This window comes from Mastigoproctus giganteus, chromosome 12 (assembly GCF_048544385.1).
Source record: "Mastigoproctus giganteus isolate SK-2022 chromosome 12, ASM4854438v1, whole genome shotgun sequence".
Classification (NCBI taxonomy): Eukaryota; Metazoa; Arthropoda; class Arachnida; order Uropygi; family Thelyphonidae; genus Mastigoproctus; species Mastigoproctus giganteus.
Window position 1 is genome coordinate 25,211,497 of NC_143586.1, and position 12,751 is coordinate 25,224,247.

The following is a 12,751-nucleotide window of genomic DNA, read 5'->3' on the forward strand; positions in this document are numbered from 1 at the left end:
AAAAAGAAGTAAAATCTCAATTTTATTTGTTACACATCAAGTACTTTTATGATTTGAAAACTAAATTAAAAACAAAACGTTCACTGTTATCTGTTTTCCTATAAAATAAATTTCATTGTGCTTAACATCAAATGCAACCTTTAAAATCTTCCCTAATATTAAATTAATTTTATGTTTGTAGGATGTAGAAAAATTACAAAATGAATAATGCTTAAAACTTTGGATGAATTTATATAGTTATTCATCCAAAGTCTTAAGTGTTTTATAACACTGTTTTTTCCTGAGGGGGGAAAAAAAAGATAATTTGAAGAACTGAATAAACTGAATATGAATAATCTATTCAATATAATTCAACATTTAATATTTTTAATAAAAATTATGACAGCTACATTCAGTTTGAATGATACTGAAATTAATCCAAGCATTATTAGAGGCTTGAAGTGGTGGAATCCATGTTTAGTGTCCAGAGCTAAGTATAACTGATGACTTTTGAGGTTATGATGAACATCATGCTGAGATCCAATCTTCCCTACATTTTGAGGGTATAGCTCTAAAACGGTGTTCGCAGGCCAGCCGCTAGTTAGTACACAGGACCAGACCTATTGGTAACTCTTTAGAAGGCTTCTGGATCAGCTAGTATATAATCTTGCTACCTCTACTCTGCCAGATAGTGACTGGAGGGAGTCCAAGTAGTGTGTATGCAGGGGGCATTGTCAAGGCCACGTTATGTCAAGGATCTGGATATATTCTTACCATGTGTATGCCATACCCAAAAATTTCATTACTTCATACACCCCCCACCACTTTTTCTTACTATTGAATACACCATGAATTGTCAAACTAATAGAGTAAGCTTATCTACGAAAAGATCTAAACCTCCCAAACAATTCCTAGTTCATATCACAAATATACATGGTCTCAATTCTAATCTCAACAATGTCCATTTCCACTTGTAGTCTGCCAAACCCCATGTACTTTTTTATGACAGAATCTCAGTTATCAGTTGATTCAACTACTGCTATTTGGTATTTCTACACTTGTTCTCAAAAGCTGTGCTTCTGAACTTACTCCTGTCCTTTGCCACCTTTTTTTCACTTTCTTAATCCAAAGGTGTTTTTCCTTCTGCTTGGAAATCTGCTCATATCCAGCCAGTTCCTAAAAAGGGTGACAAAAAAGGGTGTCTAAGTATAGAAAATTAAAATAGCAAATATCTTGTGAACTGATGATGCTGGGAAAAAAAAAAAAAAAAAACAGGCTGCACATTTGAAATCAGAACTAAAAAATACACTAAGTCCACCATATCCCTAGTTGCTTAATGTTTCAGATGGAAATAAACATCACTGAGATTAGAACTAAGAACATGCATACTTTTGAAATTAAGTTGTTGGGAGATTTAGTTCTTTTTGCAGATAAATCTGTTCCATTAGTTTAACTACACATAATGCACTGCTGTAGAAAAGATAAAACTTGGGGGGGGGGGTGAATTCATATGCCACACAAACACACAGCAAGGCATACCTGATTGCTTAACATAGAGTAGCCTCAACAATGTTTCCTACATATAAACTCTGATTCCCACCATTCACAGGCAACATGAAATATTTTCTAGATGATCCAGAGGCTTCACAGGGTACATTCCACTGAGCTGAACTAACAAATTTGGCCCAGTGGCCTATCCAGCATGTGGCTTGTGAAAACAGTTTTAAAGCTAAACCCTCAAAATAATAGGAACACCGGATCTTGCCATAATGCTCATAACTATAAAAGATATGATTGACTCATACTGTGCAATAAGAGATGGAAAGATACTGGAGCTTTGCACTGGAAGCCAAAGAAAGGTTTTCACCACATCAAACTTTCATTAAGCAAATGAAAAATTTATTTTTTGTCATTTGCTAGTAGCACAGCCCTGCAATTTTGTTCACATACTACAGATGAGCAATGGCGCCTCTGTAGCCAGGTGAGCAGGAGCAGCAGTGCGTAGCACACGCTTCTTGATTAGACCGGGGTTCGAGCCCGTGACCACCAAATACGGAGGATGTGGAAAGGTCAGGGAATGATCACCACATATCCCCAGAGCAATATTTCCTTAGTTGCTAATGCTCCTAAAAACCAAATAACAAACAAACAACAGATTAGCAATAACAATTAGGGTTCATACTGTATATGCACATGAAGAAAAAAAGAATTCCTTCATGCGTATTCTTTTTCTTTTTTCCCCTCTTTCTTTTTTCTTTTTTCCCTCTTTCTCCTATTCTTCTCCCCTCTCCCTTTGGTTTACCATTAATCCTGATATAGTAACACACTTCATTATCATACCCCTCTTATCTAATTAACGCCTTCCACACTTATCAAGGATTAAGTGTGTTACATATTAGATAATAGGGACAAACAATACAATTTTAGGCCTTATGTAGCTGATAGGAGTGAGAGTACATTAGCACACACACACACTCTTTGAGTGGAACTGTGGTTCAAGCCTGCTAAATAAAATTAATGATTGTATTTATGATTGATTGTAAACTCTTCTGACCTGGTCAGTGTATAAACAAGAACATTTATTATTTATCATTTATTATGACAGAATGAAGATACGCAATGTTTTCCAATTCAAAATTTGATAATCAATGGTGAAATATTTGGACTGTTCCATTCTTATGCTTTATTGCCCTTCAATCTCTGTAATTAATTAAATCGCAGCCCATTCTTTCACAATGGAAAACTGAACTTTGGACACTTCAGTAAAAAAAAAAAAATATATATATATATATATATATATATATATTACACACAGTACATAAGGTGAAAAAAAAAAAAAGAAAGAATGACAGAAAGTAACAAAAATGTGTAAAATGAGAGATAAATAATTACAAAATTTATAAAATAATTAAAAATTTGACATAATAAAGAGGTTGTCACACAACTTACAAAACTGTCCTCATGTCGGGTGGCAACAGCCAGAATTGCAAGCAAAATAGAAACATGTCTTAATTTCTGATGTGAACTACAAGCCACGGGTAAAAAGCATAAATAAAAATGAGAATAAAATTTTGTTATTACCGAAATAAATGAAAATTAAAATAAAATTTTTGTAGACAAAATAAAAAACAAAAATGTTTTAGAAGGATTAAAAGAGTTTTTTTAAAAAATGGCTTGTGAACTTTACAGCTGACACTGTCAAGATGAGAAATTAAAAACTGGAATCAACAACAGAAGTTTCTAGAAACATACTTATTAGTCTAATCCAAGTAAAAGTAAAGAGATCTGAAAACACAGTAGAAAGCAGCCTTAAAAGCTATTAAAAGAGAGCAAGAAACTTAAGAGAGGAAAAGATGCAAGCAATAACTTGAAGAAAAAGGGAAATATGAATATAAAACTAAATAACAGTGGCACCTGGAAATAAATTTTAATCCATAATCTAGATATTTCTAAGATTAAAAAAAATGTAAAAGAATGGAAAAAATAACTTACATTGAAGAAACATATCAGGAAAAGGTGGCAACACAACTGTACACAGGTCAAAACAAAACCAAAACTAAATAACACATGCCAATGAAATACAAATATAAACTTATACAACAGCGGCACCTAGTGATAACAATTTCTTTAAAAACTAGAAAAAAAAAAAGCATATATTGCATAGAGACATCATACCAAATGTAGTCATAAAGTATTAAAATGTATGCTATCATAATGTACAAGCCTAGAGTAAAAAAAAAAAAAAAAGTGAAATATGGTGATAAAGTGAGATATAAGCAGATATAATGTGGGACAAATACAGTAGGATGAAGTGTGGAAGTATTATATATGTTATTGTTGTTATTTGGTTTTTAGAAGCATTAGCAACTAAGGCCATATTGCTCTGGGATATGCGGTGATCATTCCCTGACCTTTCCACATCCTCCATATTTGGTGGTCACGGGCTCGAACCCCAATCTAATCAAGAAGCGTGTGCTACGCACTGCTGCTCTTGCACACCTGGCTATGGAGGCACCGGAAGTATCATATATCTGAAAAAAAAAAAAATTTTTTTTTTTAAATAAAAAAAGTTACAAATTAAGCCAAAAAGTGGGAAATTTAGACTAGCACCTGGCAGTAGCACAGGGGTCAAAAAAGTGTGAAAAATCACAATGAGATACAAAATGCAAACCACACACAAAAAAATAATAAAATTAATGAGAAATCTATAGTGTTAATGGATTTTGGAAAAAAAAAAATTATGGTTGATTATATTAAGAGCATTATGAAAATGATAATTTATATAAGATAAAGGATAAAAATTGCTAAGTTTAAGAAAAAAATTTTTTCAGATTGGAAATAGCAATATTGTAGTCATTACATATGGTAGCAATTCTAACACATTGGGAAGTAATGACATTAGAGCAGACTATTAAAAATATTGGAAAACCAAACCAATGGGAAAAATTAACAACTTCAAAGTTGTCCCTTTAATTGTAAACATCAACTGAGGTATGATCATTAACACTAATAGTATTAAGGTTAAAATAATTAGTGGTGTTATTACAGGAATTAGTTTTTTCTAAAGTTAAAGAGGATACAAATCGCCAAAATCCTTAATAAAGTTTGGATAATTTATTACGCAAATCAATATACCTAAATAACAGGATATTTTAAGGACAAGAAATTTCAGACCAGTAGAGATATAAATTTGCAAGAATATAAGAAGCAGGGCTACCCATGGGAGTACCCAGATCTGGTGATAGACCTGAAAAAACCATCAAAAACATAGTTATTAAGGACAAAGGTTGATCAAGTTGTTCCAAAATGTGATATCAATTAATAACATGATTACATTTATGGAAATTTTCTAAAAAAAACTGTATGTAAATTAGTCAGATCTATTCTAGTAAAGAGACTATAGAAATCAAAAAATTTGAATATCTTGTAATTTATTAGATTTTAATGTTTCGAAGAAAGGTAAATTATTAAGAATAATTTTGTTGTTAGGTAAAATACCCAAGACAGGTTTAATGTAATGCCAGGAAAGTGAACATAAATATTTTTACAAAAAGTAATAAATATGAATTTGGCAGGTGTTTTTTGAAATTTTCCTTTGTTTATTTCGAATGAAATAAACAAAGGGAAATTTAAAATTATTAATATTTAGTTTTAATTTCTTATTTAAAGCTAATTTTTGTTTAATGTATATATTTTTTTAATGTATCAATATAGAAAGCCTTATATATAAAGGCATAGTCATTGGAGGCTTTGTCTACCTGGGTAATAACAAAATGCTTGTGTATTTATAGTAATTGTGTTTTGATCTTAGAAAAATTTTAATATCTAATAGGATTACATATTTTTAATTTTATTTACAAAAATTTCTTTTCATTTATTTCGGTAACAAAATTTTATTCTCCTTTTTATTTATGGTTATGCCTTTTACCCTTTGGCTTGTGGTTTACATCAGGAATTAAGACATGTTACCATTTTGCTTTCAATCCTGGCTGTTGACATCTGATGAGAGACCGATTTTGTAAGTTGTGTAGCAACATCCTTATTTTGTCAAATTTGTAATTATTTTATTAATTTTGTAATTATCTATCTCTTATTTTATGTAATATTTGTTACACGATTCCAACCCCTCTATCACTCTCTATCTCCCTCTTTTTTTTTTTTTTTTTTAATTCAACTTTATTATCCATGCTCTGCATAGGTTTAACATTTGCTGCCTTTAACTGCACTAGACTACTTCCCCATTTTTCTGCCTTCTTGTTTCCACTTTCTTGTTATTCTATTCAACATTATATATATATATATATATATATATATATATATATATATATATCAAAAATAAGAATTGTGTTGAAAAGGACAAAAGGTGCCAGAAAAATTTAAGCACACTGACAAAAGGGAGGGGATAATCACATTTACTAAACTCCTTGTTACAATATACAGAAATTCATATGAATTTCAAAAATTACATAAATCCATAAAAGATAAAAAATTAAGAAATAAATGTGACGTTACATGGGGAATAATCTCAATAAATTCTTAAAGTTTATATAAGTAATTTCTTAAATTAACTGGCAATAAACTGTGAACTGCAAAATAAGCAGATTTATACCTTTAAATTTGGACAATTCTTTCTCATAATCTTTGGAGCATGTAACTTCATGAGTTCTTTCTCTGATTACATCTTTTTGTGCAGCAAATATGAAAGCAGAATCTTTCTTAGAATTCCAATACACTGCTAACATCATTCCTACACAGAGAACAACTCTCAAGAGCACTTTTTTCCATGTTACAATTAAGCGTTGAGGTGGCTGTTGTTCCTGTTTATTTGCTATTCTAAATAAAAAAAAGCAAGAAAGAAAAGAACTGTCATTTAAAATCTAGTTAAATAACTAATAAATACATAACTTTTAAAAGCATAATCAAAATTAATAATCATGACAATACAATTACATACAATCTTTTACATAGAATTTTTTCTTTAAAATTTAGACCTCTCAATAAAATATACAAGGGGCATTTGAAAAGTTCATGGCCTGAGTATGAAAAGGTAGTGGAACAGTGTTAAAAATTTTTGTATAAGTTTAAGTTTACTGTATAAGTTTAATGTCTAATTTTAATGTATACATTAAAATCACCAAGGAAAATTACCTCATTGTTAGGAAAGTTGGACTGGAGAAAATCAGAGTTCCAAATGATCAGCAGAGTTTGGAGAATGATAGAGGCAACAGATCAATTTGACAGAATGGGGCAGAGAGATTTTAAGCCAGAAAAAATCGAAGACAGGAGACTCCAAATTACTAAGTCTCTGATGGAAAAAATCAGAGCAGGCATATGCACAAGTACCACCTTTAAAGTGAAAGGAATCGTGCAGCAAATAATTTGGCCAATGGAGATGAGCAGTGGTTGAATCAAACTATGATTGGGATTCTGTCAGAAAAGTACATGGGGCTTGGCACACTGTAAGTGGAAATAAACATAATTGAAATTGGAATTGTGACCACATACATTTGAGATGAACATGGAAGTTTTGGGGAAGTTTAGCATTTTTTGCAGATAAATATGTTCTATTAGTTTTACTATTCATGAAGTATTCAGTAATAAGAAAAAATGGGAGGACCAGTTGCATGAAGTAATGAAATTTTTGGATATGGCATACACAACAAGAATATATTCAGCTCATTGACATAATGTGGCTTCAACAATACTCCTGCAAACTCACTATTTGGACTTCTTCTAGTCATCATCTGGCAGAGTAGAGGCTGCGAGATTATACAATAGTTGATCAGGAAGCCTCCTAGAGAGTTAACAATAGGTTCAGTCCGATGAACTGTCTAGTGGCTGGGCTGCAAACCATTTTAGAGCTGTACCTTTGAAATGTAAAGAAGACTGGATCTCGCCATGATGCCCATCATAACCTCAAAAGACATCAATCATATTGCATGATGGAAGAAATGGGGGAATGCCAGAGGTTTGCTCTGGAGACTAAACAGAGGATCCACCACTTCAAGCCTCCAATAAGTAAAGTGATGGTATTCCACCAGTTTATGAGAGTCATTCAAACCTAATACTGCCTGGTAATACAGAGTGGCAGCATAGTGTGGATACCACATCTCAACCCCTACTTACATTGGTTTTCACCCACCTGGATGGTCACCTCCTGTACACTAGGTGCAGTATTGAAGACTTGAACAAGGGGGGTTATACCCAGGGTTACTAACAGTTCCACTACTGTGAAGGGGCAAGCAGAGGATTTAGGGGTCGCACAAGGACCGGACTTTGCAGAAATTTGGTGCACTTAGCTCAAGGGTCACCTGAATATCAATTCCATCAGTGTTTTAGACTACTAGGTAGAAAGCCACACGTCATACCTGATAGAATGTCTGTGACTGCCTCAAGGACCTTTGCACTAAGGCTGTTTGTGGTAAGAATGCTGCATATCACAATTGGCTTGCATCCAAATTTCCGGGTTCATTTTCTGCCTACCCAAAGCTCATAACAATTGTAAAGCAGTTATTAATCAGTCCAAACTACATTTTGAACAGGCTAAGGGTACAAAACTTCTTCTTTTCCAAATGGTAGTCAAGTATTCTGGTCTCTTGCCAAAGCTTTTGGCCATCTCACTCATTGGCTCACTCCATATCATTCCCACCTAACTAAAGATAAAGCTGACCTGCCAGCATCCTACTTATAATGTGTGTATTGGATGATCCTCGTAAATCACTCCTACCATTCCCAGTACACTCCATTCAATGCCTGTTGTGGTCTTTCATCAAAAGGATGTCAGAATAATTTTGAACAGTCTTGATGGCAAAAAAAGCACCAGGTCCTGATCTCTCAAGTAGCATTACAGTTTTAGGATGATCTTTATGATTCAGAAAACAAAATGGCTAAAGATCATGTATGTAAAAATGTGGTAAGCTGACTTTTCACTGCATAGTGTTAAGGAATTCTCGCAAACAGAAGACAGCTATACAAGAAGTTTTGATGACTCCGCAATCAGAGCTTGAATCACAGGATAACAGCAGCCCTCTATTATGTTCTGCAATGGTTTGTTACTCAGGTAAACATTTAGGTATGATGACATAGAATGAAGTGAAAATGGTCATCTCACCGTGAAGTACATGTGGGTGGATAAGAGGTTGGTTTCCCTACAATAGTCAACTGCTCAGATCCTTAGTTCAATGAAATGATTTGAATTAAATCCAACAGATGATGAATCCCAGGACCAAATAAGCCTGGAGACTTATTTAGTCGATTTCTTGTAACTTCAAAGTTACATGGAATAATAGCAATTCACTTATTCAGTAACATGGTTAAAAAACCTTACAGGTCATCTGGGGACCAGCCAGAGATGGTAGTCATAAGGCTGATCTTCTAACAACATTGTAATCTCAGATATGAGAAGCAGATAATGTATTTTGCAACTCTAGACTCCTAATGCAAAGAAAGGGGGGAGGGGTATGAAATAAAAAATTATCATTTATGACCTTAGTCCAGACAGCATATGAAGGAACTAATGGAAGAAACTTACAGATGTAATTGCTGGACACAAATATGAAGGATGACAAATCTGCTCAAGAATCATGGCTTTAATTCTCAAGGTATAACAGAGATGGGTCAAGAAAAAAATTGGTTGGTTGGTCAAAGCTTCTTTCAGGATCACATTCATCCATGAAAGGCAGCAGAAAATATTTATATGCTGGTTAAGCTATAGAGTATAAGCTTGATTTGAAACATTCTGTGCGGTCCAAAAGGTGTCCAGGCTATCTGAGAAAACTGCCAATAGTAAAAGGACAGACCGTGTATTGTGGTGATCTGGGTATATCTAGATATGCTAAAAGATGGAATTAATCATGCTGATAAAAAGTGCAAACACTCTTTGGATTCTAAGATGCACTTAATGGAAAATTATCCTGGTAATTATTATCAGTATCCCAGTAATTATCAGATTTATAGGACTCTGTCAGCCCTGCTGATAAATACTATTTACCAAATTTGGAATACATCTGAATTGATGATATGCTGAGGTTTTGGCTTAAAAAAACTATTTTCTCTATAGAATAGCTACTTTCTTGCAAATGTGGCACAATTAAACATGCTAAGAATAATAGTCAAAATAATACATTGAAGAAAACTTTGAGTGAGGATGGAAGTTAAAATGGAATGGAATGTAATTAAGATGAGGTAGACTTGGATGGCTACTTCATTCTAAGCTTTAGGGAGGGCCTCTGCCTCAAATAGGATTTCATAATTTTTGCAACAAACAGTAATGATTGAAAAATCACATTTGGAACTGACCTTTAATATAATCAGGCTCTCAGAATGCAGAACAAGAATTTTTTACAGCTATCTGGATTTTGATCTGTAATAAATTAGGATTAGCAAAGTTTACAGTTGCATTGCTCTTTGGAACTGGACTCTGGCATAGGATTACAGAGTAATCCAATGCTAGAGGATTACAGAGTATAGAATAAGATTACAAAGTGACAAGTATAGGATTAAGTGACATAGGATTACAGAGTATAGAATAAGATTACAAAGTGACAAGTATAGGATTAAGTGACATAGGATTACAGAGCATAGAATAAGATTTATGGGAGTTTACAGTGGAATTGAACTCTGATGTAACATGAAATTTTATATCTATAGATAGGATTGTTACAACAATTTGAATTGAATCTAGGAATTGTGATGTACACTTGGATTCGTGAACTTGGACTCTCAATGAGCTGGATTTATTTTGAAAGGATGTTGATCCATTACTGTTATTTGGTTTTTAGGAGCATTAGCGACTAAGGCCATATTGCTCCGGGGATATGCGGTGGTCATTCCCTGACCTTTCCGCATCCTCCGTATTTGGTCACGGGCTCGAACCCCGGTCTAATCAAGAAGCGTGTGCTATGCACTGCTACTCCTGCATAGCAGGAGGTGCCAATCCATTACTGGACATTAATATCTCTCTCTCTCTCTCTCTCATAGTATGACCTAAGGTTGTATATATGTTCTTTGGATATATTTTGCTAACCATTGTTGGAGAAGGAACAGTTTAATCAAGCTTGGGATTTTTTCACCGATGTGTGTTCCTCTTACTAATGAGAGGGATGTAGAAAAGGGGAGCCACAGATTAAACAGTAACAATTCAGAACACGCTACAGATTGTAGACTCTGGCCTGCCTCTTCTATAAATGGAAACCAAGTGATTACACCTGGGCTAAGTTATGGGTCAATCAACACAAACCAAAACCATTCAAAGATATAAACACCGCTTCACTGACTGGGCTTTTATCAGTATATCTACACAGCAGGGTTGCCTCTGCATGGCAGGCCCACTTATGCATAATAATTTTTTAAAAAATATCCTTCCTGTACACATTGTATTTGCCATATTTAAATTCCTCGTCCTCCAGGTTTGAGTGGCACCATGTTTCCAATATCCCTACAGTGTCTGCAACTGATGACTTACTTCAGTTTCATAAATTTATTTTCTATACCCTTAGCATTAGCGTACAATATTTACAGGAACAAAAATAGGCACACACACATATATGAACCTGTTTTTGTTCTTAGTAACTCTAACATGGCCTATATATTTGCTTGTCCTATGATAACCCCCCCCCCCCAGTAGGCCTTGTAATCCCCTGCACCTTGTATTCACCTCTGCTTGTGACTGCCATTAAACTATTAATCTATATTCCTCCCCCAAGCTATATTCACCAACCTACCTAACACTGCATCAATAGCATTGGCAAATATTCTTTCACCTCCCATCCTATTTAAACATATCCCATCCTTGTAAAAACAGTCTTCTGTTCATAAGCACAGAATATGCTGAGAATTTTTTTACCCCATGAGCCTTGTTAATACAAATAGGAAATTAACCTTTTACTGGTACGATAGAGCAGTTACAATAATATTAAAATCCCTTTTATTTCTTTAATGCAGATATAAACAATATTTTATTTATTTATTTGCTTATTTATTTATGAAGTGTCGAGAGCCCGCAAAAACAACACACCAGCTGCCACATGCGTGGAACAGTACGTTCGGCCCCAAGGTGCTGACCCGTCCCCCGATCATCCATTCCTGTAGTTACGCGTGTTGTGAATAGATCTGATGACGTTCTTAGTGAAATTATACTTGTATTGTTAAGTTCAGTGATTCGCTCTAAGGGTTACTCCCCCTGCGGTAACTAGTTTAGAGAAATTGGAAGGACGGGGTAAGAAAAATGTCAGATGGCTAATCATCAAATAACAATAAAAGTATCATATACAATATTTTTTGAGAAACAAGAATAAAACTAACTTTTCAATTTCTGTGGACCGCTGTGTTTCTGAGGAATCATCGGATTCTCCAGTTTTCCTTAATCTTGGGGGCATGTCGCTCTTTTATATATTGCAATCGGGACACTGTATTAGCACATATCAACAGTGGCTATCTTATTATTTCCATTATAAGAGTTTAATATCACATGCCAGACTATTATACAATAAATATTAACAGTACACCCAATTCGCATACCACAATTTTAAAGTAAACATCTATATTATGTATTTCTATGCCTAAAAGTGTCACAGCGCCATCTAATTATTTAATCTTAGAAAAAATCAAAATGTATGAATTGACAAGGAAATGTACAGGAAAGAAGGAGGGGTGTCCCTCTCACTTCAAAATTAGATGACTGATAAATAGATTCTACTTGCATTATAAAAATGATTCATAGTAAAACACCGCTAATCAGTGATATAGGGCAGCACTTCTGACTTCTAAAAAAAGTCATTAACTTAGTTTGAGTTTTGCATTAAATTTTATTAGTACTGTATTAGGAAATAATACAGAAAGGCAAGCTCATACAGCAAAAGCCGAAAAAAAAAAAAAAAAAATCCCACATCACTTAACCCCTCTCATAATTTGTCCAGTCGTTCCTTAACTTTTTTTTTTTTCAAACTATATCGACATCCACAACACGAGAGGGAAATTTATTCCAACAATCGACAATCTACTGATTGATGGCAAATTTCCGCATATCTAGTGACGTACAAAAAACTGCATCATCTTTAAAAAAGTAAAATTTGTAGTGAAACGTATAAGATATTGTTTGATTACAATAATTTTGTTTGTCGTAAAGAAAAGGTATTGCATCACATAACGCTTCTATTGCATCAGACAGTAATTCCAAGGTACTGCATCAGCCGTTTCTATAAATACGGCGTTGGAAGGGTATACACGCTCATTAGTATCCTGTTTTGCGGAGGCGTAAGCATGACTCCATATG

At 33.9% G+C, this 12,751-nt stretch overlaps 1 protein-coding gene across 1 annotated transcript in view; it reads right to left on the minus strand.

Moving 5' to 3' along the window:
• The window catches only part of LOC150076801 (2-oxoglutarate and iron-dependent oxygenase domain-containing protein 3-like), a 67,378-nt gene extending 55,369 nt beyond the window's left edge, over positions 1-12,009 (minus strand). The window contains exons 1-2 of the mRNA XM_090385646.1: positions 11,782-12,009; positions 6,089-6,312 (exon numbers count right to left, since the gene is read on the minus strand). Of these exons, the coding sequence (XP_090241772.1) occupies positions 6,089-6,312; positions 11,782-11,855 (298 nt within the window). The 5' untranslated portion in view covers positions 11,856-12,009. The remainder of the gene's footprint in view (positions 1-6,088; positions 6,313-11,781) is intronic.
• Between the last annotated feature and the right edge of the window lie 742 nt (positions 12,010-12,751).